The following is a 26,240-nucleotide window of genomic DNA, read 5'->3' as shown; positions in this document are numbered from 1 at the left end:
AAAACCATGATCTTTCCTGCCCTGACCAACACCCCTTCCAAAAGCCCACGTCTTTTGAAATTGCCATGTTTCCTTCCGTATTCATTTTGTCCACCCCGTGCATCCTCCCCTACCCCTCATTCTTTCCCACAGTCCTTATTTGTCCAAGTCTCTATTTCGTCCCTCCCTCAATCCCACTATTAGTATGTTCCTCTCCGCCCACACCCTCCTGCCCTCGCCTGTCTCCTTATACTGTTCCCTTTCCTCTGTTACTTCCTGATCCGTTCTACGTTCGAGCTCTTCCAGTCTTGACTTCGTATGCAAAAAGTAAAAGTCACAGACCACCTTTTCTCAAATCCATACTGTATATCCAATCATAACCAGCTTTTTACTGACAGAAACACCGACCCAGTTTTCCGGAGACGTCCAGAAACTCTTCCACATTTAAGAGTGCGTCGTGTCTATCTCGCCAAACCCCATTCAGATAATTTAATAACTCCACGAACCAAGCGCTTTTCCTCTTCATGGGTGAGAAGTGGAAAAGCCAACTTTTCCGCAGTTTTTGTTCATCACATGGTTCATCGGTGTTGTACGACTAATGCCAAGCAAGCACTTCAGCTGCTTTTACACAGAAGGAATTTCATTCATCACATCGGTCACAGCAAGATCCATGCTTTTCTTATCAAGATTCGTACTGGTACTTTGTACCTTTTTTCATAATACAGGTATGCATATGCCTGGTGTTGGCTTAATGGTTAAGGTAGTGGGCTTGGGATCCTAGGGTCCTGAGTTCAAATCCCGCTCAGCTGTTGAATTAACACCAGGTGGGGTTGACTCTGCCTGTCATCCTTCCGAGGTCGGCAAAATGAGTGCCAGCATGCTGGTATACTGTGTCGGAGTGGCGACCCGTCCAGGATTGTTCCCAATATGGTCCTAATGGATGGATGGATGGTATGCATGGTCGAGCAACTGAGTCACCGACAGCAAATTTGAAATGAAACAATAATTCAACCAAACGGTAGCCACAACCCCCTGGGGTAACTGTCATTGTATCAAAGTGTCAAAGTTACCCCAAAATACAAAGTTACTGAAAATATCAACGAAAAACCACAATATAAATTGCTGAACATCAATGTTTTCTACTCATAAGGCAGTATACTTTTGCCAGAAACTCAAAACTCTGCAGACCTTTAACATAATCGTATTTCAATCCAAACTAGAACTGCCACTTTATAACTGCTGGCAGTGATGACCGGGTACCCAGTCCGTCCGCCTTTGACACAACTGATACAACGTGAGATTTAAATCATAGTCGCAAAGTTTCGCATTTATCGGATAAGCGGTGCCAGAGAAAACATTATTTAATGGTGATACAAACAGAGGCCTGCTTCGAGACGGCGCGGAACAGACGAGTTACGAACCGGGCAGCACAAAGAGTTCAATTTCCTTATTACTGGCGAACAGATTCAAATAATTAAATAATTCTGGCTGCCAAACCGCATGACCGATCAGGTTGAAATTTTAAACGTTTGTTTCGCATGTCGGCTAAAATACAAATTTGAAGTTTCGTATATATAGAAGCAGTGGTTCCAGAGTAAACATTAATTAATATTTATCCTTCAATCCAAGATGGCGGCCAAACCATGTGACTTATGACGTCATAATTTTCACGACATGTGCAAACACGAACGTAGACGATAAGTGCAAATTTTTGCTTCGCTAGGTTAAGCAGTTCCAGAGAAAACATTATTTAATATTTTTCTTAAAACCAACATGGCTGCCAAACCCTGGGCCCGATCTGTTGAAATTTCAAACCCTCATTCCGCATGAACGTTCCACCAGAAAGGTGATGTTTCACCTTTATTGATGCAGTAGTTCCAGAGTAAACATTAATTAATATTTTTCCTTCAATCCACTATGGCTGCGAAACGTTGCGTCGTACCTCAAAAGGGGGTGAGAACTTTTTATTCGTCATGGAGAGGCGGTCATAGTGGTGGAGTTTCGCCTGGATCTGTTTAGTGGTTTCAGAGAAAAAGACGTTTAAAGATATTATTTTTCAATCCAAGATGGCTGACGAACCATGTGACCTATGACATCACAAATTTATATTCTGCATCCAACTTGGTATTGGAACACGTTTGTGAAGTTTCGTGTAAATCGGTAAAGGTGCGTTTTTCTATCCAAGATGGCCGCCAAACCATGTGACGTGTGACGTCATAATTTTTACCACGCGTGCACACACGATGGTAGATTATAATTGCAAACTTTCGATTTGTTAGGTTAAGCGGTTCCAGAGAAAACATTATTTAATATTTTTATTAAATCCAACATGGCGGCCAAACCGTGTGACTTATCAATTCGAAATTAACAAACTTATATCGCCTACCTGTCCTGAATATAGTTCTGAAATCTCCCCTTCCTCGGACCAGTGCTTCTGGAGAAGAAGATGTTTGAAGGTTTTAGGGTTTTTTCAAGATGGCCGCCAAACCATGTGACCGATCAAGAACAAATTAACAAACTTGAGAAAGGACCTCATGGGGAATATATGTGTGAAGTTTCGTCTTAATCTGTCTTGCCCTTCTGGAGAAGAAGATTTTTAAAATTTATTCATTTTCAATCCAAGATGGCTGCCGAACCTTGTGACCTATGATATCATAAATTTAAATTCTGCTTTCCATCGTCGACCCGAACAAGTGTGTGAAGTTTCGTGTAAATCGGATAAGGTCTATTTTTCTATCCAAGATGGCTGCCAAACCATGTGACTTCTGAGGTAAAATTTTTTTACCATGTATGCAGAGTTGAGGGAGGAAGGCAATTGCAAATTTTCGCTTCGATGGCTTATGAAATTCCAGAGAAAACATTATTTAATATTTTTCTTAAATCCAACATGGCGGCCAAACCATGTGACCTATCACTTCAAAATTAACAAACTTGCATCGCATACATGTCACGAATGTAGTTCTGAAATCTCGCCTTCATTGGACCAGCGCTTCTGGAGAAGATGTTTGAAGGTTTTAGGGTTTTTTCAAGATGGCCGCCAAACCATGTGACGTATCAACAACAAATTAACAAACTTGAAAGAGGACGTCAGGTGGAATGTGCCTGTAAAGTTTCGCCTCAATCTGCACAGCCGTTCTGGAGAAGAAGATTTAAAAAAAAAAAAAAACACTAAAAAACAAGATGGCGGCCGAATTACGTCATCGATGACGTCAAAAATAACATTTTTAACGATGAATTTTGTCGTAGATGACGCTCAAAATTTTTCAGATTTTTCCTATATGGCGTTCTACTTGACGAATTTTCACCGGTATATCGCTTCACCTATGACGTCACGAAAAATCACACGTATTCCCCATAGTGAGTTTAGTAAAATGTATTCAACGAAAAATTTTTCCATTGCACGGTTTCCGAGATACAGAGGTCCAAAGTTTATCGTTTTTTTCAAGATGGCGACCGTACCACGTGACCAATGACGTCATAATTATAATGTGATTGTGCTATCAAAAAAGATACATACTATGGTGAAAATTTCCTGTCGATCGGACTTTGTGTTCCAGAGAAAATGATTTTTAAAGCGAAAAAGGGTGCAAAATGCCGGCGGAAAAATAATAATAATAATAATGCGTAATAATAAACAGAAGAAAAACAATAGGGTACCCTGTACTCACAGGGTACCCTAATTACCACACACGCCAAAACTATCCAGATGTTCTTCTTCGTTCATATGCAGCACAAGGCTGTGGGGTAGCATCATTGGCTGAGGGCATGACTGTCGCTGATGTAATGCCCTCTGCTGGTCAGGGCAGGAATTAGTAATTTGTTCAGGGTGCCGGCTCGACTACTCTTTGCGACGGACACCGTGGGACCTTTAACGGACGCCAGCAGATTGGACGCCCTTTTAACGGCTATCCGAGGGATGGCACACACGTTGACGAATCACCTGCCGACGAAACGCTGTGATGACAGTTTATAGCTGGGTCGGGATTCAACCCCCCAGGCGAGACAGCTTAGATGCGAGTGTGCGTACTGCTTGGCCATCCCGTCAGCCCAATCCAGATGTTAAGTGGCCGTTTTGAAAAAATAGCGTCACCTGGCTGGTCATCCAATACCACGTGCCCTCACCAGATGGCAGCACCTCTGACATCTCCAAGGGAGAAAACTGACGACAAACTAATGATAGGCTGATACTGTATAACGAAAACGAATGTTTCTTTTGAAACACAATTTGCTGTGGCCATAGTTGCGGACAGAATCTGTGCGTTCTTCACGTATGGTTAAATTAGACAACTGTCCCAAATAAATAAAATAAATAAATAAAATAGAAAGAGCTCTTTACTGCAGTGTCACCGAGATATCTCGATTACCAATTATCTGAGTGAACAATCGATATTAAAGTTGATCCGCGTACGGACTCACACACACACACACACTCACACAGCAGTCCCTCCAGGAATGGGTGAAGATACCAAAATGGAGCATTTGAAGATGCAGAGCCTTGCCAGATATTTCGAAAACAAGTCACCCAAATAAATCCCAACATCGATACACTGTATATCACGAAAAGCACAACGGTAATGGTTCATATAATCGCAAAGGTTCACCTGTCTAATTATTATTTTACCAGTCAATATGTTACACCTGTGAGAAAGGTGTGCACCTTGACACCAAGACAGGGTGAACAGACAGAGTCGTTAGTGCACACCACTTTGAAAATACAGGATTGAGTGCTTGTACAACATAGACGCCCCCCCTCCCCCCACTTTCAATGTTCCATTAACACGTCTTGCAGACCCAGAACGCACAATCAAAACTTTGTAGTCATCCATTTTGAAATGTCCATTTGGTTGCCCGCGTCAAATGATGAGTATTTACTTTGATCAAGGAGTATAAAAACGGTTGTCCTGTACATCAGGCGAGAGCAGAATGTTCACAGGAAAAAAAAAATCTATTCCTTCCTTGAATTTGGATGCAATGACCAATTACGTGCAGCCTTTCACACAAACAGTTTTGTCTCGACATCTCACCTCTGAGCTGTCTAACACGGGTTTAAATGTCAGCCCAGCCACAGATATCTCCTGGTGTGTCGCAGGCAGGGTGAGGCATCGATCAGCACGTGTGTCATTCCTCGGATGGACGTTAAACCGGGTGTCAGTTACTTTCATTGGTAGACATTCAACATCCCACGGTGCTCAGAGAGTAGGCGAGTTACCGCCGGCACCCTGAACAAATTAAAAATCGACCCTGACCACCACCCAGCGTCGGCAATGGCAAAGCACCAGCACAAACCCCCCCCCCCCCATGAAGAAATTGCTTTGGCAGCAAATTGCTCGAAAGAGGATGATGATGATGATGATGATGATGACTATGAAGAGCATGAACGAAAGCATGGCATAAAATAATTTGTAGGCGTGCAAGTATCTTCTAATAAATAAATGACATTTTGTGTGTGTGTGTGTGTGTATGTATGTATGTATGTATAACATCAATCACGCCAAAACTACTCGGCCAGTTGCCACCAAACGTGTCACATGGCCCAAGTTTGACTTCGCGATGAACATGAGCTACTTGGTTTCATCTACAGTCACGGGGGTTCAGGGGGAAGATAAGCCTAGTGTTGGCTTTAGTGGTCAGGGTGGCTGGCTTGGGATCTTAGGGCCCTGAGTTTGAGCCACTGTCAACCATCGAATTAACACCAGGTGGGTTGACTCAGCCTTTCATCCTTCTGAGGTCGGCAAAATGAGGACCATTTTTACCGATAATGGGGCATTGCATCAGCGGCATAGCCACGCCGTCGGCCAATGATGCTGCCCGCTGCAGCGTGCTGCATCCGGAGGAGGGAGGGAGAGAAGGTCGACGAAAGTTCACTATGTGTATATGGATCGTGCAGCACCACCCGGTAGTGGTGGCAGAGAGCATGACGAGTCAGCCGTGGAGATAACTTGCATTTTTGCACTGTACACGTCCCCAGAGTGTGGGAATTCCCAGAGGCAACCTCCACGAATCGGAGAAGGCAAAGGGGGAGTGGGAGGAGGGATGGAGAGGCGGCAGAGGTGGGAGGAGAGATGAGGGATGAGACGGGGGGGGGGAGGCTGCGGGATGCGGCGTTGCCAGGCAACGCCAGACACCCCTGCTCGTTGGAATCATTTTGTTTGGAATACCTTGAATGAAAAAAAAAAAAAAACGTTTATATTTTATACAATTTTTTTTTTTTTGAGCGCCGTGCCGCTTTTGTGATCGTCTCACCTGTCGTGCAGCTTCAGACTCGCCGTGCCGTTTTTGCCGAACCGTGCGTCCCATCCGCGAGAGCGTCTCGTGGCGCGCTCCTTTCGCCTCGTCGTCTCTCGTCCGCTGAGCGAGCCGTCCCATCAGCGCGAGCGTCTCGTCGCGCGCTCCTTTCGCGTCTTCCTGCCGCTTCTGCTGGGCGAGGACTCGCATCCGTGACAGTCGTTTGTCCTGAGCGGCGATTCGCATCCGCGACAGTCTTTCCTGCCTCACTTCGTCCGACTCGTTCGCTCGAACCTGTTGCCGCGCGATACGATCTCTGAACAGTCTCCTTTCGTGTTGCTCATCAGTTTCGGCGGCCCTTCTCTTCATCGATTTTCTCGCAGCGTAGGAGCACCGACCGATATCGTGTCTCCTCTTCGGTGGCATTCCACATTCATAGAATGGTAGGCCGCAGGACGCAGGACGCCACAGGAGCAGCCACCGGGAAGACCCCCACAGGATGGGAAAGCGAAAGTCTTGGCAAGTTTTTTTTTTAATCGACAAATGAATATTATAGCTACAGGTAATTAGCGTCTTTTCCTTTGACTTATAATAATGGTCACTGTCAATTAGCATAATACTGCAGGACGTACTTATGGACGGAAGTGATAGTATTTTTTTTTTTAAGGAACCAACAAAGCTACAGAAAGAGGAAATATACACCCTAACTTTCAGTTGACGCTCCATTTGATTTACCTCAAGAAACATTCAAAATTTGTGACAACTTGACAAAGCAGTTTTCCGTTCGAAAAGGCTCAACACACACTTGTACATCCGCCTGCGGACGTGGACGGACGTTATGTTATCACATTTGTCTGTCTGTGTGTGAACAGGATATCTCAAACAGGTAGAGATGGATTCGGACGAATTTTGATGGACAGGTGGGATGTGCGACAAGGACGAATCGATTCAATTTTGGTGAATATCAGGATTCTGGAATTTTTTTGTGATTCTTCACCATTGAAATGTAAGGCGAAAAACTAATATATATTATATATGAACACACACACACACACACACACACACACACACACACACACACACACACACACACACACACACACACACACACACTCACTCACACACACACACACACACACACACACACACACACACACACACACACACACACACACACACACACACACACACACACACACACACAACCGCCCACCAGAACGAGAGAGGACGCTCTGATCATTATGCCACCAGGTCTGGTTATATATCTTCCATCGACTATAAATGGATGATGAGAGAGAGAGTGTGTGTGTGTAAGTGCGTGTCATCATTTTGTGTCTCTTAATTACGTACGTCTACTAATTAATTACGTACTATTGGAATGCACAGTTTGACCCTTTAGACTGCTGAGACCCCTACGACCTTTGAACGCCCATTAAAACCCACAAGACCCTTAAGACCCAGAGGACTCAAAAAACCCATAACACCCTGAGGACCCAAAAGTCCGAGAGGGCCCTGTAGACCCTTAACGACTACTATAAATGGATGAGGTGTATGCCAATGTGGCGTAATTTTTGTGGAGTTCTCCTGGAGTGTTCTGATGTGGAATGTGATGCACCACAATGATCAGCATTACCTGAATTCGTTAGGCTAATTAACTGCAACAAATGTGGAAGAATTCCCATGTTTTCAGTGCACACCATGGTAAGATATACGAGTATAAAGCAGCTAAATACGTCCTTCCACCACGGCATGGCATTCTAATCAAAAAATAAATAACAAGAAAAAGAGCAATCAGAGATTGCAGACCCTCGCCAGGACTTCTTTTGTGTGGTGCATTTTGTGTGGCATTTGTGTACTGGTGTGTTCCGTAATTTAATTTTTTTTTAAAAGAGCCTTAATCAAAAAAAAAAAAATTCTGGCTGCCAGACCATGCATCCGATCAAGTTGAAATTTAAAGCATTTATTCCACATCAATACGAGATCATAAATGTGGTTTCACGTTGATTCATTAAGCAGTTCCAGCAAAAACATAATATTTTTCTTCACTCCAATATGGCTGCCAAACCATGTAACCGATCAATTATTACTTAAACTTGTACACCCATGGCTTGGGGAACATTTTAGTGAAGTTTCCCCTCGATTTGTCCAGCCGTTCTGGAGATTTTTAGAGGTTTTGGAGTAAATCCAATATGGCTGCCAAACCATGTAACCTGTGACATCATATGTGTGAACCTTTTGTTCCTCGTGGATTGGCGGTCATATGTGTAAAGTTTCGCCTCGATCTGTTCAGCCACTTCAGAGAAGATTTTTGAAGTTTTTTTTTTTTTTACAATAGGGCTGCCGAATCACATGACCGATGATGTCTTCAAAAATTTTTTCTGTGAACCATTTTATCCCGAGATGACCCTCAAAAATCTTCATACTGATCAGATGTAGCATTCTACATATGCAATTATGACATCATAACGAAGGCACCTGTCATGTCATAAAAAAAATCACAATCATTCCTGATGAGGAGTACTTGCCATGTGCCAAGTTTCAATTTTTTGGCCATAACTTTTTGGTAAATAAATGGCCATAACTTGGGAGGTACTTGTCCGATTAATATCAAACCTTGAAAAAGCACATCCTCAGGTCCCCAGCAATATATCTGGCAAGTTTCAATTGCATCGGACCAGTGGTTGTCGAGAAACAGCGGTCACAGACACACACACGTCACACACACACACACACACACACACACACACACACACACACACACACACACACACACACACACACACACAGATTGCTGGAATTATAGATAGATAACATTCTACATGAGTCGGCATGCCTATGGTGAAAAATTCGTCTCAATGTGACAAGTGGTTGGGGATAAAAACACAAAAGTTCTGTGCGGACAAACAAACAGACAAACGGACCCAAACACAATACCCTCTCCATCGGTGAGGGTAACAAAAACAATGACAACATTGTAACAGAGCATATCTCAATTAATGCCAAATACTAATAATATTTACAACAATAATAATAATAATAGTAGTATCATGTGGCAATAACAACAAGAAAAAGAGCAATCACAGATTGCAGACCCTCACCAGGACTTGTTTTGTGTGGTATTTGTGCAATGGTGTGTGGTGTATTTTGTATGGCATTTTTGTACTGGTGTGTCATGTAATTAATAAGAGACATAATTAGAACTGCCACTTAAAAATGCTGGCAGTGATGACCAGTTCAGCCATTTCGGAGAAGATTTTTGAAGGTTTTTTTTTTTCCTAAACAATATGGCTGCTGACTCACGTGACTGATGACATCATCAAAAAAATTTGTGGACCATTTTATCCCTAGACAACCCTCAAAAATTTTCATACTGATCAGATGTAGCGTTCTTCATATGCAATTATGACATCATAACGAAGGCACCGATGATGTCCTAAAAACAATCACACTCATCCCCCATGAGGAGCACTTGCTATGTGCCAAGTTTCAATTTTTATCCCCCGCCGCGTGGCGGAAGGGGGATATTGTTGTCATCCAGGTCGTCCGACTGTCCGTCCGTCCGTCCGTCCGGGCGTCAACATTTATAGCTGTGAGTGCGATAACTCATAAACTGTTCGCCATATCGATTTTCAATTTGAGTCACACATGTACCACCTGAAAAGGAAGAACGCCATTGATTTTGGGCGTGGCCGGATCCGAGATGGCCGACTGGGGCGGCCATCTTGAAAAAAATGTTTTTTGTAATAAATGGAAAACCGCTTATCTGATTTCAATTATTTTTGGTTACTACGTTCCTCACCCCTGGGGAACTTTTTTGAGATGATGACCAAATGGTGTCTTGTTTCCAATTCAGCACCCTCATTATCTGGAATATGTATGACCTTTTTATTCAATGGCGGGGGATTCCCCATCTCTGATGGTATATTTTTCCCTTGGTGTGGTTTCAGAGATACTGAGGCCCAAAGTTTTTCCGTTTTTCCAATATGGTAGCACAAAAAAACACAAAAGTTCTGTGTGGACAAACAAACAGACAAAAAACAAACAAATGGCTGCAAATGGAATACCCTCTCCTCCGTCGAGGGTAATAACGAACATACAATCTCCACGCTGGCCCAAGCACATCTGGGCATGGTGAAAGGCAAGCTATCGCTCAATAAGTACATCAGGCAGGTATGCTAAAAGGCTGTGAAGACAAATAACAATGTGGTCCAACGGACCAACTTGTACTAATAAATGTGTGTATGTGTGTGTGTCAGTGCATCTCATCCATAACTCCAAGACCATGAAACCTGAGGGTCCCAAACTTTGCATGCATACCAAAAGAACTCCAAGGAAGTACAATAATGAAAATTGGGTGTTTGGGTAAATTTAAACAACCCTTTTTGAAGATAATTACCACCTTACCTCCATGAAAGGTTTATGCTTAGTCAGGCCAAATTTTCCTCGCAGGGGTCTTTGCCACCATATTGATTTGGCCGATTCAAACATGATTTGCATTGGAAACAAGATCTACTCTCATGGACTAATAAAAGTATTTAATGAAAATACTATATTGTATTTGAGAGTCAGATCTCGTGGACTAAATAAGTGTCGAAATCTGAAATGAAATCTGAAAATTTTAACAAATTTGCAATTTGTATAACTAAGTGTATTTATTTAAGCAAAGCATTTAACTTAACTTTTTCTACTGTTCGGATGACTACATTGACTGAAGAAAAGATTAAGGAATGTGCAGAAACTGTAACTTCATGGAGCACAACAAAAATAATTAACCAGTGGGATTGAAGCTGTTTTGCAAGCCATGGCGATACAGTCCACAGGGTCCTTTTTTCAGTAATTATGAACACTGTTTGTTTTTCCACCTATTTGTGTAATCTACTGTCTTACTAAAAGATTAATGTAAATGCATCAATGTATGCTGCCCTCATGCTGCCTTCCCTTCCCCTCATTTTGACTTCCCTTCCCCTCCCCTCATGCTGTCTTCCCTTCCCCTCCCCTCATACTGCCTTCCCTTCCCCTCCCCTCATGCTGCCTTCCCCTCCCCTCGCACTGCCTTTCCTTCCCCTCACTCCACATTCCCTTTCATTCACGCTGCCTGACTTTCCCCTCACACTGCCTTCCCTTCCCCTCACGCAGCCTACCCTCCTCCTCCCCTCCCCTCATGCTCACCTCCTCCGGAACCCCTCCCCTCTCCACCCATGAACATCTCCAGGCGGTCCCCGTGTGCTGTATTAACATACCCCATATTGCTCAATCCTGTAGTACCCCCCCCCCAACACCCTTCTCCACAAGTCTCACCACTACCAAACACAAGTCCAGAACCCCCTCCCCTCATGCTCACTTCCTCCAAAACCCCCTCTTCCCCCCTCCTCCTTACTCCCACCCCCATCCCAGAGTGTATTGAGACGTTTGGTGAAGCACTGCTCTTCCAGCCCCCCAAGCCCCTTCCCCACATCTCCTAGCTCCCCCAGCCATTCTTGCTCCCTCTTCCTCCTCTCTCTACCCTCCCTCCTCTCTCACCCCCTACCTCCTCTCTCACCCCCTACCTCCTCTCTCACCCCCTACCTCCTCTCTCACCCCCTACCACCTCTCTCACCCCTCTACCTCCCTCTCTCACCCCTCTACCTCCTCTCCTACCCCCTACCTCCTCTCTTCTCTTCCTCCCTTCCCTCTCCCTCCCCCTTTCTTCCCTTAATATTCCCATTAGCAAAGTGACATGCTGCATTTGCTAGTCTATAAAAAAAGTGTGTGTATGTGTGTGTGTTCTCCATAACTCCAAAACGATGAAACCTAATGGCTCAAAATTTTGAAACCTCGTGGCCTGACACCAAGGGAGTGCATGAGTGAAAACTGGGTATTTGGGTAAATTTAAACACCCCTTTTGAAGAAAATTCATGGGGTGCTCATCATGAAAAAACAAAAAAAGGCTTTCCTTTGGTCAGCCTGCTTTCACCTCACATGGGTCTTAAACTGCCATTTTGTTTTGGCCTGCTCAAAAATGCTTTGCCTTGGAACAGGCCACACAGGCCTCTGGTGTACATTTGAAGACTGAACAACTTGTCTTCTATTATTAAATTCAGGTACCGTTTCGAGGAAACAAAGGTACATTTAGATTAGAACTCATGCAGGGAAATGAGGTAATTCATGTTTTGTTTGCAGCGATTGCGGCAGCAATCTAACATACACCGCCCAGTGAAGGTACATTTTCATAAAGCGGAGGAAAAAAATAGTGGTCTTTAATTGATGAAAAAGTTTTGGTTTTTCCCCTCACTTTTCAAGGCTGAATAGTGTGCAAGTACAGGATTTATAAACAAACTGATGGACATGAAATTCACATATTATGTGAAGTAAATAAACATTAGAGGCGATGAAAATCAGCTATGCCTGTATACGTAATTAATTAGTTCAGAGGCCATGGAAACTTCCGAGCGATATATAATATATATATATATATATATATATATATATATATATATATATATATATATATATATATATATATATGGGCTGTTCCACAGTAATATGCTACATTTAAGGGTCTTATCTTCAGGAACTATCACAAAATTCCTAAAGTATCCATAGAATACCACTAACATGTTTTTAGGTGTATATAAATGTAGATATATACTATTTAGAGCAAAACCACTATTGTCCTAAAATTAAAGTGTGCAGATAAAATTTTATTCACTGTGATGGGAATAAATCTTTGTCTTAAGCGTTATATTAAAAACTAAATAGATTTACCAAGAGTTTTATAGGAACACATACGTTTTTGATTGAGATTGGTTTAGATTATATGTGTAAAAAGACTTTACTTATGATATCCCACACCCTGAATTTGCCTAAAATATACTTTAATGTGAATGTTGGGGGGTTGAAAACAGAGTAACAAATGTTATGCTATCTGTCAATTCGTCATGAAAGAAACAAAATGCTCAAGCTGCACAACCTTTAAAAATACGGTCTTGTTATTTTTGTGATAACATAACTTAACCTAAATGACAAATGTGAAACAAAGGATAACATTAGTGGTAAGTCCATATCGCCGTAAAAGCTGTACAATATGGCTCTCCGTTTGCGGTCCAAAGTCACGTTTGTTACAGAAGGCTTTGAGTCAGTCAGAGGTCATTTAATAATCATCACTATGAGAGCTGACGCTATCAATAAATTGTGCTGGGTTAGATTATCTTCTTACTGTTGGATTACATTAGTGGAGGGGTCAGTCTTTTGTTTCCCCTCATTTGCAAGATAAACTGGACACACTTAATGTGGACTATGTATGTAACACAATGGTTACCCATTACTGTGTAAAGGCTCATATATATATATATATATATATATATATATATATATATATATATATATATATATATATATATATATATATATATATATATATATATATATATATACATATATTTGTTACTTCTTCTTTTCAAAGTTATTATGTACACGTACACTTTAAATAAGTTAAAAACGCATACACTTTGAGATATACATGTAAACTTTAAAGTTCTTTGAAATGTACACATGCACTTTCAAACACTCAACATCACCTCTGAGTGAATGTACATTTTCAAAACTAAAAACACATTGAAAACTGAACAAGGTACTAAGTACTATTTAAAAGTTTCCATGGTGAAACAACAATAATAAGTTAAAAGGTTTAGGGTTTTCACCATGTATGAGCTCGTAAATGAGCTATTCACTTTCTTTATACTTTAAAAAGAAAATAACTCCAAAGTAAAAAGAGAGTCAGCCTCAACATATCAGGCAGCATGCTTCACCCATTGAGAGGAGGACGTCACTGGAGCAAATGAATACAGCTTTTATAACAACTCCTCACCCCCCCCCCAATTGGCTGATTATTGTGAGGTGCTGATTGGCTGTGACATGCATGTTACTGATTGGTCGGAACATTTTGCTCATCATAGTCCAATGCCCTCAGTGTATTGCAAGCTGTAGTTATAGGTGTCGATTTGTTGATAAGGGAGAGCCAGATATCGCTAATGGGTGTCCCGCTTTCTTGAGGGACAGGTCAGGTCAGGTATGGGAGCATGTGCCAGAACAGCGCGTCGCTGCGTCCACTTTCCGCCGGTACTCCAGGGGCCTCCGTCTGGCCATCCCCCAGGCAGATGCCAGGCCCATCCCCATCTCCTTGAGATGATGGTCAACCTGCTGCAACCATGAGGCACGTGGTCGGCCCACTGGCCTCCTCCACTCATGAGACTCCCTCGCTGAGAGAATCTGGTGAGCAGGATCAGCGTCAGGAAAACGAGCCACATGTCCATACAGCCGCAGCTGACGCTCACGGACTATGCAGGTAACAAATCTCATCCGAGTCTCTCTCAGCAACCGCTCGTTGGACACAAAATCCGACCAGCGATAGCCAAGGATTCTCCGAAGAGACCTGGTACCAAAGGAATTAAGTCTCCGTCTCAGATCCTTGGTCAAAGTCCAAGTCTCGCACCCATAGAGCAAGACTGGAAGTACCAAGGACCTGAAGACTCGGACTTTCGTCCTCCCGCACAGGTACCGGCAGCGCCACACCCCATGATCCAGTGAATCCATGACTCCCCAGGCCCGACCCAGACGTCTATTGACCTCCGGCTCACAACCTGCGGAGACATGAATATCACTGCCAAGGTAAGTGAATCTATCCACGACCTCAACATCCTCACCACAAACAGACACAGACAGGACAGCAGCATCCAAGATGTCACCGAAAGCCTGGATCTTTGTTTTGACCCAAGAAATCCGTAATCCCAACGGCTCCGACTCCTCATTCAGCACCTCGAGGGCCCCCAAGAGGATGTCTAAAGTCTCCGCAAAGATGACTGCATCATCTGCAAAATCAAGGTCCGAGATCTTGACATTGCCAAACGATGCACCGCAACTTGATCTCTCCGACATCCTCCCAAAAATCCAGTCCATACAAGTGTTGAAAAGTGTGGGGCAAGTACACATCCCTGACGAACTCCAGTAACAACTGGAAATAAGTCAGAGGCGGTACCACCACACTTCACAGCACTCTCAGTACCAGAGTAGAGTTCAGACATCAGATCGATCAGTTTCGGTGGCACCCCACGAAGACCAAGAATCCTCCAGAGGACATCCCGATTCACTGAATCGAACGCTTTACAGAGATCAACATAGGCTGCAAGCAGCCCCTGCCGAAACTCTCGTCTGCGTTCAGTGAGGACACGAAGAGAGCAAGGATACGGTCAATCGCTGACCTCTTTGGTGTAAAGCCTGACTGCTCTGACGCTGGTGCTCAAGCAGATGGTGGCGAACCCTATCAAGAATTATCCGAGCAAAGACCTTGCCCGGCACTGAGAGCAGCGTCACCCCTCGGTAGTTGTTGCAGTCTTGGCGATCACCTTCCTTTCCAGAGAGGGACAACAAGGCCCCTCTTCCAGTCAGTTGGGATGATGCCTGTGTTCCAGGCAGAGCACAAAACTGCATGCAACGACGCGAGTGCAGCATTTCCACCAGCCTTGAGAAGTTCAGCATGGATGCCACAGATCCCTGGAGCTTTGCCCCGTTTCAACTGGTTCACCGCAGCCCGTGTTTCCACAAGCGATGGTGGACCACAGTTGATTCGAGGGTCAGCAACAGGGATTGTAACACCCTTGACGTCCAACTCGACAGCTGGGGGATCAGCCTGGTACAACCGCTCAAAGTAACCGGCCCAGCGGGCCTTCACTTCAGACTCCTCTGTCAAGAGCCTACCACTCTCTGCTCGAACTGCAGTGCTCCGAGGGATGGGCTTGGATGAACGTAATGCGGTAATTCCCCTGTAAGCGGGACGAGAATCACCTGTCCACAGGTGATGCTCTACCCCCTCACAGATTCCTCGCACATAGGCCTCCTTGTCCACCCTCAGTGCACGTACAGTTTTACGCCTCAGCTCCCTGAACAGCTCAGCTCTGCCATTCAGCCTGGCCCTGCGACTCTGGTCAATGGTATCCAGTGTCCCTTGAGAGACAAAATTCTTCTTTGCCCTGCGGTGAACTCCAAGGCATCCACCGGCAACATCAAGGACGGTGGTCTTGAAGGTGCTCCACAACTCTTCAGGACCCCCCAAAGCACCCAGACCCCCCCAAGTGTCCACTCAGCCTGTTCGCAAACTCCTCAGCTACTCTCTCATCCCTGAGCTTGGCAACATCCAGCCTAGGCTGGGATGGTACCATTCTCCAGGATTTAAGGTGCAGCTTTAGAGTTGCTACAACAAGCCTGTGGTCAGTATTGAGGAACTGAGCACTCCGGTAGACCCTGCAGTTCTGGATCATCCTCCAACGACCGTCAATGAGGACATGGTCAATCTCCTTTGCCACACCGCCAGCGTTGGAATACCAAGTCCAGCGATGAGCTTGCGGGCGCTGAAACCATGAACCAGCCACCCTAAGTCCATGACTTCTTGCAAAGTCAAGGAACTTAGTGCTATTCTGGTTCATAGTTCCTGACCCATGGGGACCAACACACACCTCATAACCATCCCTATCAGTTCCAGTCGATGCATTGAAATCCCCAAGACTAGAAGTGTATCTCGTCTGGGGCACTGATCAACCACAGACTCGAGTGTGGCGTAGAATGCATCCTTCACGGTAAGATCACTCGCCTCAGTCGGAGCATAAATAGAGACCAGGGAAATGACACCTAAGGAGTGACGAATCCTTAATCTCATAATACGCTCGTTGACCGGTGTTACCTCAATTATCATTGGGGTCAGCTTATTGGACACAGCTACAGCAACTCCTTGGGTATGGTAACCATCAGAGCGACCAGACCAATAGTAGGTGTAACCACCCACCATTATCTCGCCGCAATCCGGTCTCCGAACCTCAGAGAGAGCTGCAATCCCGATGTCCAAACGCTTGAGCTCAGATGATAACAGAGACAGGTGATCATCCTCTCTTAGGGATAGGACATTCCAGGCACCCACCCGAAGGGACCGCCTCAGGTTAACCCAAGGAGACCGCCGTCTGGTGGACGACACCTCAGCACCACTCCGACACACTCTCCCGCAATCTGACCCAGGGATGTTACCCCGTGGTTTCCCTCCTATCAAAGATTGGGGGTCCCGAAGGCTTTGCCCCGTGCGAGGGACCGTGCGAGGTAAATGGACATGAAACACGTAATACCGAACTGGTGACCCAAACATCCAAACTGGAAACAAATACATCCTCCAATCCCACTCTCTTTATTAAATCCACCCCAAACAACGTGCCGATTGGTCCCCTCCACAGCCCAATCATGACGCGTAGCCATTCCCGTCAGACATAAGTACAGCTCACACCTCTGCAGCTGCACGTCTGGTGCCGTGTTACCTCTGAGGACGGAAGATAACTAGCATTCTTCTGAAACACCAAGATTTTAACAAATAATTTCATTATTTCAGGCTCAGTGTGCTTTTACACTCTGCAATTATATATATATATATATATATATATATATATATATATATATATATATATATATACATACATATATATATACATATATATATATATATACATATATATATATATATACATATATATATATCAATATATATATATATATATATATATATATATATATATATATATATATATATATATATATATATATATATATATATATATATATATATATACACATATATATATATATATAACCGGGCATCGTGGCGTGCGCCTGTAATCCGGCTACTCAGAGGCTTGGGTTGGAGGATCGCTTGAGGACGGGAGCTCTGCGCTGGGCCGCACGATGAGAGTGTGTAGGGCAGCCCGGAATCATGGCGAAACCCAATCCTTATCCCTGTGTCGTAAGAGGCGACCCGGGTTGCGTCAGGAAGGGCATCCGGCGTAAAACCTGTGCCAAATCAGTATGCGGATCATAACGGATGATCCGCTGTGGTGACCCCTAACGGGAGCAGCCGAAAGACGAACAACAACAACATATATATATATATATATATATATATATATATATATATATATATACATATATATATATATATATTAGGATACATTGATTGGAAAGGTATGAAGTTAATATACGACTTTCAAAATGACATATGAATGCGAAGTGAGGCCTTTTGCGCATGCACTGTGTTTACTCCGACTCGGTTCAACTCGCTGGGCACTTAACCTGCTGTTACGAACACAAAATCTGTGATTCAAATTTTCTTTAAGACATAATTTTCAGCATTTCAATGAAAGAGTGGCAATTTTAAGATGGTTAACCAATACTGATCTGTTCCTGAATTTAAATTGGACTCGTGGAAATTGAGGACATATGAAAAATATCCATGGATGAGACTGAAAGGTGTTGATTTCCTCTTATTCAATACAATTAGCGGCTGCAGTGAACATACATGTAACACACACACACAAACACACACACTTCAACTTTTAGCAATAGAGATGCAAAAATCAAGTGTAATTTATCTTGTGGTCCTGGAACCAAAAAAACAATATTGTTGAGGGTGTGGCTCCTAGGAGTTAACAAAATTTTTATTATAGGATTGTTATTCCTGTATTGTTTAGAATAAGTGTAAAGTATTTAAATATCATTATAAAGATGCATTGCTAATTCGTTTTGCATGAAACATGAAACCCACCCCAGTGTGTGCCCAAAATGAGATTATATCCCACTTGACCTTTATTTCATGTTCCTGCCTTTGTTTTCGCTGTTTATATGTTTTAGAGGTGTTAGCTCGGCCCTCAGACCAAGGTTTAGGTGGGAAAGCCAGGTCCAGTCGAGTCGGACCTCTGACATCACTGGCTCCACTAGCTCAAGGGTCATGCGGGGCTCACCCCATCCTCGGGCTGGACCGTCAGCCAATAGCGAGCAAGTGGGGAGGGGCGAAGTGCATCATGGTTAGAGGTGGTGGCCAGAGCTAATAAAAGCGCATACAGCGGGCGGAAGAAGATGCCGGGGAGATCAACCTGAGGAGAAGCCAATTTGACACTTAAGGTGTACAGTTGCCAGAAGACGTTTCGCCTCCTCCCGATCGGCCACAATTCGCTTGCAGGCACCATGCCTGCCCCATAAGCGCTGTGACTGCCCCTCCCCCCTCCATGGAAACCACAGATCTGATGGCTTAAAGTCACCTCTAACTTGCCATGTATGTTTCCACCAATGGCTTGAAGAAAATGCGAGGAATAAGTCAATCGGATAGGTGTAGGCTTTGCAAGGTAGAAACAGAAAGCACTAGAACGGCATTAGGTTGAGCATATACCTTCGCCAGACTGAACAGTTTACGTTTTGCACAACCAACTCATCCACCAAGATTGTCATAATCCATCCACAACTTTTTGAAATATCATACATTTTCGGTCTGCATTTCATTTTTGGCCGCATCTCTCAATGGTGAAGAATCACTTTTTAAAATTTTGATTTCTCAGATCCAGATTCGGATCTTCATCAAAATCTAATTAATTCATCCTTGTCACACACACTCAACCTGTCGACCTAATTTTGTCCGAATCAGTCAACTTTTTGAGATATCGTGTTCACAGACAGATAGACAGACAAACAGACAGGGGGTGAATAACATAACCTCCATCGGTATGGCATTGGGACTGCGGCATTCTGCGACTCATTGGGACTGACTCAATCGGTCAACTTCCCGACACGGATCTCATCCAAGGGTACTCCATCTCTTCTGGATCTGATTTTGACAAATTTCCCTGACAATATCTGCTGCTCTTCCTCGCTCCAATCGGTTCTTCTTACTACGTCCTTGTCAAAGTGGACATCTCTCTGGCTATTATCAGAGAACCACCTCACCGCCGTCGAGTCTGGCATTTCACTCAAGCTGGACTAGCAGGGTCTCCAAGCAGCCATCAAACTTATAGACTGGTCTCCTATCGCTACTTTCTCCAACATCAACTCATCCTGGGAATTCTTTCAAAGAAGCTTGCTCTCCCTCCTGCACAGATTTATCCCCTCTCGTCTTCAGTTGTCCAACCCTTCCTCTCGCCCTTGATTTACTGAAGCTTGTGGCGAGGCAGTTGTCCTGAAATAACTTGCCTTTGCCTCATGGAAAGAAAACCCAACTGAGGGCAATCTCAGTTCCTTCCATAAAGCTCGGAACAAGTGTGTATCTACCCTCAGGAGAGCCAGAAAACATCTTTCTCATCTCAAGTCTGAACTCTCAAACCTCTCTCCCTCCTCAAAATCCTGGTGGCATCCAATCAAATCTGTTTCTGGTGTATGTTCCCCCTCCATCCCCTCCCTTACCTCAAATGACCGCACTGCTGACACCGCACGTGAAAAAGCTGAATGCCTAAACTCGGTGTTTGCAGCTAAATCTTGTGTCAAAAACCCATCACTTTCTCTACCCACTTTACCCAGTTGCACCCAACTGTCCCTGGACTCTGTGTCCTTTTCTCCTGACAAGGTGGAGAGCTTGCTGTCAAACCTCGACTCAGATTCTGCAACCGGTCCAGACGGCATCAGCCCACGTGTCCTCAAAGCCTGCTCTTCTGCTCTTGCTCACCCTCTCTCTGTTCTATTTACCCTCTCATTTGCTCAAGGGCATCTGCCATCTGCTTGGAAATCTACAAACATCACTGCCCTGCATAAAAAGGTGCAAAAACAGATCCTTGCAACTACAGACCAATCAGCCTTCTCCCAATCATCAGCAAGGTTATGGAATCCATCATCGCGTCAGACATGAAATCCTTCCTCTTCTCCAATGGCTTGATTTCCAATCATCAATTTGGTTTCAGACCAGGTCACTTTACCCTGGACATGCTGCTTCTGCTCTCCCAACAATGGATAGAGGTCCTCAATGCCAGACAGGAAATCCGAGCTGTATCCCTAGACATATCACGTGTTTTTGATAGGGACTGGCACCCTGCCCTGCTCACCAAACCCTCTTCCCATGGTATCCAAGGCCAGCTCCACTCATGGGTCGCAGACTTCCTCTCCTGTCGCAGTGAACGTGTGACCCTAAATGGAGTTCTTTCATCCCCTCTGCCTGTCCAGGCTGGAGTTCCTCAAGGTAGCGTTCTGGGCCCTGTTCTTTTTCTGGTTTTCATCAATGATATCTCCGGCTCTCTGGAAAATCCTCTATATCTCTTTGCTGATGACTCCACCCAATGCCGTACCATCAGTCATCCCTCAGACTGGCAAGCAGCAGCTTCTTCGCTCACTGCAGATCTGGATAAAATCACAAACTGGTCCAACACGTGGAACATGTCTTTCAATCCGGACAAATCTCACACTCTCACTATGTCTCTTCGAAAGGACCGTTTAGAAAACCCACCCATCCACTTTCTCAACAATCCTCTGGAAGAAGTCCTTTCTTTCAAGCTTCTGGGTCTCACTATCTGCCATGACCTTTCCTGAGAAAGCCACATTTCAAACCTCGCCTCCAAAGTCAGTCGCCGACTGGGAATCCTCTGTCGTGCAAAGTCTTTCCTCGGCCCTTCTGAGCTCCTGACCACTTACAAAGCTTTTGTCCGTAGCCTGATGGAGTACTGCTCTCCCCTCTGGGCTGGTGATCCTGCCTCCCACCTCTCTCGGCTTCACGCTGTAGAAACCAGGGCATTTCGTATCATCGGCATCTCCCGCAATGAGGCTGAGTCTTTGGGCCTCTCACTCAATCACCGCAGGTTGGTCGGTGGTCTTTCTGTCTTCTACCGTCTCCTCTCCAGCCTTGCCCCCCCCCTGCTCTCTCTGCGATTTGTCCCCACGACGTTTCCTCAGGGCGCTTAAGGTCAGCCAACAACCCCCTTCTGGTAAAACTACCAAAATCACGAATCACTGCTCACCTTCACTCTTTCATTCCTCTTTTTTCCCACCTTTGGAATAAACTCCCTCACTCTATTCTTTCCCATTCTTCCCTCCAGGCTTTCAAAACAGCTGTTCACCACCACCTCTTATCATTCCCCATCCAAATCCTCGATCTTTTCTACCCCTGATAATCCACCCAAGCCCACTTCCTTCAAATTCCCTGCTTTCCTTCCTGAAAGTCCCTGTAATGTCCATCTTCCATTCCCCATGTTCCCCATCCCATCCTTCTCCCTTCCACAGATCTCCGAATGTGTCTGTTCCCCACTGTTTTGTCCCTCCCACTCCCGCCCCTCTTGTCTCATGCCCCCTTGATGTGCGTTGTGTATTAGCTCTCACACTAGCCTTGACAAGGTATACCAAAAAAAAAAAAATCCACCTTTGGTGATGGAGGTAATGTGTCACCTCATATAGGGATGTGAAACACTCACGTCAGAACAACTGTACACACAAAGCCACAATAAAATATATGGAGTAATCCACCAGCACATCTGTAAAAAAAAAATTCCCTATCCCAATTCCAGAAAACTCATGGAAAAATGAACCAAAATCAATCATTGAAAACAAGGAAGTGGCGTTTATGAATGGCCTAATTATCTCATCGAGCATGAACATAGCAAACAAAGCTTCTTTTTTTTACATGATCTAAGGCTCGTAGTAGAGCTGCCAAACACATGGACATACAGATGAACATACCCGACACAACACATGACTTTTAGACGAGACAAACACAGCCACTGAGCTTGGGGGAAGTGCCATCACTTCTCGAGGCATTTTGGGTATCCCCCAATGTCGTAACAATGGTGCAACTTTTCTCAACACACACAGTGGGGCATTTCCTAAGGAGGAATTTCCTCTTCCCCATGGATATAAACCTATTTTGTGACTGGATATAGAACTTTAATAGGTACAAAAAAAGAAAACAAGACTGCCGATTGAGGTGTCAGTACCATGTGATTTTGGTCCAAACAATGCAAAAATCAAGAAGATCGAATACCAAGATCTTCAAAATGAAGTCAAAACATCTTGGAAGTTAAAGAGCACCGAAAATGTCCCAGTGATAATTGGAATTATAAAGAAGAACCTCGCAGAGATTTTAAAAGCCATCCTGGTGTTTATACCTGGTGTTGGCTTAGCGGTTAGGGTGGTGGCTTCGGATCCTAGAGTCCTGAGTTCAAGCCCCGTTGCCAGCTGAATTAACACCAGGGGTTGACTCAGCCTGTCATCCTTCCGAGGTCGGCAAAATGAGTACCAGTGTAGCAGCCAAAAAGGCTTCACACGAAAGGAAGGGGTATCAACGGATTGATTAAATCTGGTATTGGTGTGGTGCAGACATGATGGGTCGAATGGCCTCCTCCTGCGCCGAATTCCTTGTCAATCCCTGAGAATATTACGACAAAAGAACTGCAGTTGAAAGCTGCCCGGGGACTTGGTGACGATCCTAGAAAGAGCTCTCGGAACAACACTGAGAACAAGAAAACTGTTGGTCCATGAATTGAACTTGGTCCATGAATCGAGATCCCTAACCAAAACAGAGGTGGTCACTTTGAGACCTGGCAGGTCTCCTTTCCATCTCCTGAAAACTACCCAAGTGGGGAAATAGCAGTCAACAACAGCAACTTGCATGCATGTCGCACACGCATATGTGTGTGTGTGTTTGTGTGTGTATACATATGTTTTTTTTTTTTTTGATTGACCCCTCCCACACTCCTCAAGTCGATGAAGCTGCATAAAGCAACCCAAGAAGACTTACACAAGGTAAGTGCTATGCTGTTTTGAACCCTTCCCAGAGTTCCTCAACAACTATAAAGACGTTCACACATAGTACACACATGAGAATCCCAATACTTTACACCCCCTCACCTACCGGACTGGTTTCATCGCTTATTGGCAAATCATCAGCGACAGCGTAGACAGAAATGCATACCAATGAGGCTCCCAAGCACATACCACATGCAAACGTCAAAAGCAGTCAATATATAAATAAAGAAAGACCCACCCACATCTCTCACCTGTGAATGGGCTGCAGTATGATATCAGCTCTTGGCTGCATAGCCAATCACCTCTCACCGAATTGACTACACCCAGGTCGCGAGGATTACATAAATGATTGAACCTTTATTTATGATATATGTTGGCGCAGTGGTTAGGGCAGCGGCTTGGGATCCAAAAGGTCCTGAGTTCAAGCCCCGTTGGGCCACTGAATTAATACACCAGGGGGTTGAGTCAGCCTGTCATCCTTCCGAGGTCGGCAAAATGAGTACCAGTGTACTGGGCCGGTGTATACCCCGGTTAAAATAGGTGTACCATATCCCTGTGCCGTAAGAGGCGACCAGGGTTGCGTCAGGAAGGGCATCCGGCGTAAAAGATATGCCAAATCACTATGCGGATCATACGGATGATCTGCTGTGGCGACCCCGAACGGGAGCAGCCGAAAGAAGAAGAAGCAAATATATATATATATATATATATATATATATATATATATATATATATATATATATATATATATATATATATATATATATATATACACATATATTGTTGCAGGCCGGGGTCCGGTGGCGAGAACAACCACTAAGTGGGGGAAGTTGCGTCATCTCCCACCAGACTCCCGGAATTGTAGGCCGTCGCTCCCGGATAATTCCGTGACGCGGCGGGTCGCTTAACCGACCCTGGACGCCAATACCTCAACCGCGTAGCCTAGGGTCTTCCTGCCAGGTGTAATCAGTTTACCTAATTAACCACGTTGTTTCGACTTCCGGGGAACCACGCCCTCAGTACACCTTGCCCGAACCGGATCACTCTACCAACTACGGTAGAGTACCAACTACCAACTCCGGATCGGATGCAGCCGAGCGGAACTGCCAAGGACGTACCAGCTCGAATGAACAGATTATAGGGGATAAAGACCCGGCTAAACTCAGATCCCAACCATGCTGGACCAATGAAGGAAAAGACAAAAATGAACTGGGAACATTTCTACCATCATTTATTTACACTAAGGCGAGGAAAGTCATGTGGCACAGGAACAAGTTTATTGTTGTGTTATGCAGGGGAAAGAAGAGAGAGATGAAGTGTGACAATTTTTACAGCAACTTACGAAAGCGGACACAGAGCAGACTTAACGCGAGAATAATAAAAGCAAGAATTCCAATAATCAAAGAACTTATACAGTTTACTTATAAGACAGGCACCACACACTCAGACAAAATTAACCCAATTAAAAGAAAAGGGGACCTTTTGCAGCTTGGAAGGGAGGAAGCTGAGTTTCAGGGGGAGGGATGCTCCGTGGTGCGGCACCCGACAAAGGTTGAGTTGTTCAGCCACAACCATACGTGTGGAGTTCGTGTCCATGAAGGAGCTTGAGTGGAGAGTGCAGGCCGCCGAGGCAAGACGTGGGTAGACACTTCGCAACAACGCCAACAAACCCACCAAATTCTTCGACCACCAAAGAACCAACGACGTTCCTTCTTTCTTACTCAAGACCATTTCACCAACTCAACCACCCAACCCTACTCTGAGGATCCTTTCATACCTTATAGATCCCCCTGGGCGGGGTGGGGCCTTGGCAAAGCTGACGTCATCGCCGTCCCGATTAGACAGGGCCTTCATGGGGTCTACCCTTTCTGGGCGGGATTTCGGCTCAGCCAGCAAGCCCGCCCACTCCACACGTGTCTGGACCCGCCAAGAAAGAACTACTGCAAGATTTTGCCTCCAGAAACGAGGCTCTGGTTAGGCGGTGAAGCGCTTGTCCAGCCCAAACGAGAGTAGCAAGCGAGAGGAAGGGACTGCGGCTCCAACAACAGGGGAAATAAAATAAAAGGGGAGAAAATGATTTATTAATCTAACTAAAAAAACATTGCAACGCACCCCCGTGTCTTCCCACCACACACAAGGAAGGGATCTATCTTCACATATACTAATGGCATAACTAACTTCAGGACAACTGTATGTTTGTATGCATACGGTTCCTCGAACCATAACAATATATATATATATATATATATATATATATATATATATATATATATATATACATACATATATACATACATATACATACATATCTCCAACCATCCATTGGAACCATACTCTGTGCAGAGCGTTGGTGCTGCCAAAGCAGTCTCCTTGGCTATTGGGCACAATCCTGGACGGGTCGCCACTCCAACACAGTATACCAGCATTCGGGCACTCATTTTGCCTTCCTCAGAAGGATGACAGGTCGCGTTAACCCCACCTGGTAT

The 26,240-nt window shown here is 44.6% G+C and overlaps 2 protein-coding genes across 18 annotated transcripts in view; one reads left to right on the top strand and one right to left on the bottom strand.

The window, feature by feature from the left end:
* Positions 1-26,240, top strand: part of KATNAL2 (katanin catalytic subunit A1 like 2) — a 130,693-nt gene that overhangs the window by 48,669 nt on the left and 55,784 nt on the right. Inside the window, exons 1-2 of one of the 11 annotated variants that reach the window (XM_085849382.1) lie at positions 6,586-6,723; positions 7,077-7,210. The exons of 8 other annotated variants lie outside the window; for them this stretch is intronic. In XM_085849382.1, coding sequence (XP_085705508.1) covers positions 6,704-6,723; positions 7,077-7,210 — 154 coding nt within the window. In that variant the 5' untranslated portion in view covers positions 6,586-6,703. Of the gene's footprint in view, positions 1-6,507; positions 6,767-7,076; positions 7,211-26,240 lie in introns of those variants that run through there. 2 more of the 11 variants (XM_085849384.1, XM_085849386.1) reach the window with 2 other exon arrangements.
* The window catches only part of LOC147015035 (E3 SUMO-protein ligase PIAS2-like), a 297,048-nt gene that overhangs the window by 267,618 nt on the left and 3,190 nt on the right, over positions 1-26,240 (bottom strand). For 6 of the 7 annotated variants that reach the window (XR_015050202.1, XM_085849367.1, XM_085849368.1 and 3 more), the window contains exon 1: positions 6,223-6,630. The exons of the other annotated variant lie outside the window; for it this stretch is intronic. Coding sequence is in view for 5 of the 6 variants with exons in the window: in XM_085849367.1 (XP_085705493.1) it covers positions 6,223-6,630 (408 nt within the window). In the remaining variant the exon portion in view is untranslated. Of the gene's footprint in view, positions 1-6,222; positions 6,631-26,240 lie in introns of those variants that run through there. 7 annotated transcript variants of the gene reach the window in all.

The sequence above is a fragment of the Eptatretus burgeri genome, chromosome 12 (genome assembly GCF_056783735.1).
Source record: "Eptatretus burgeri isolate ZD-2024b chromosome 12, Ebu_testis_v1, whole genome shotgun sequence".
NCBI classification, from domain to species: Eukaryota; Metazoa; Chordata; class Myxini; order Myxiniformes; family Myxinidae; genus Eptatretus; species Eptatretus burgeri.
Note: the sequence above shows the minus strand (reverse complement) of the source record. Positions and strands in the feature narration are given on the sequence as shown.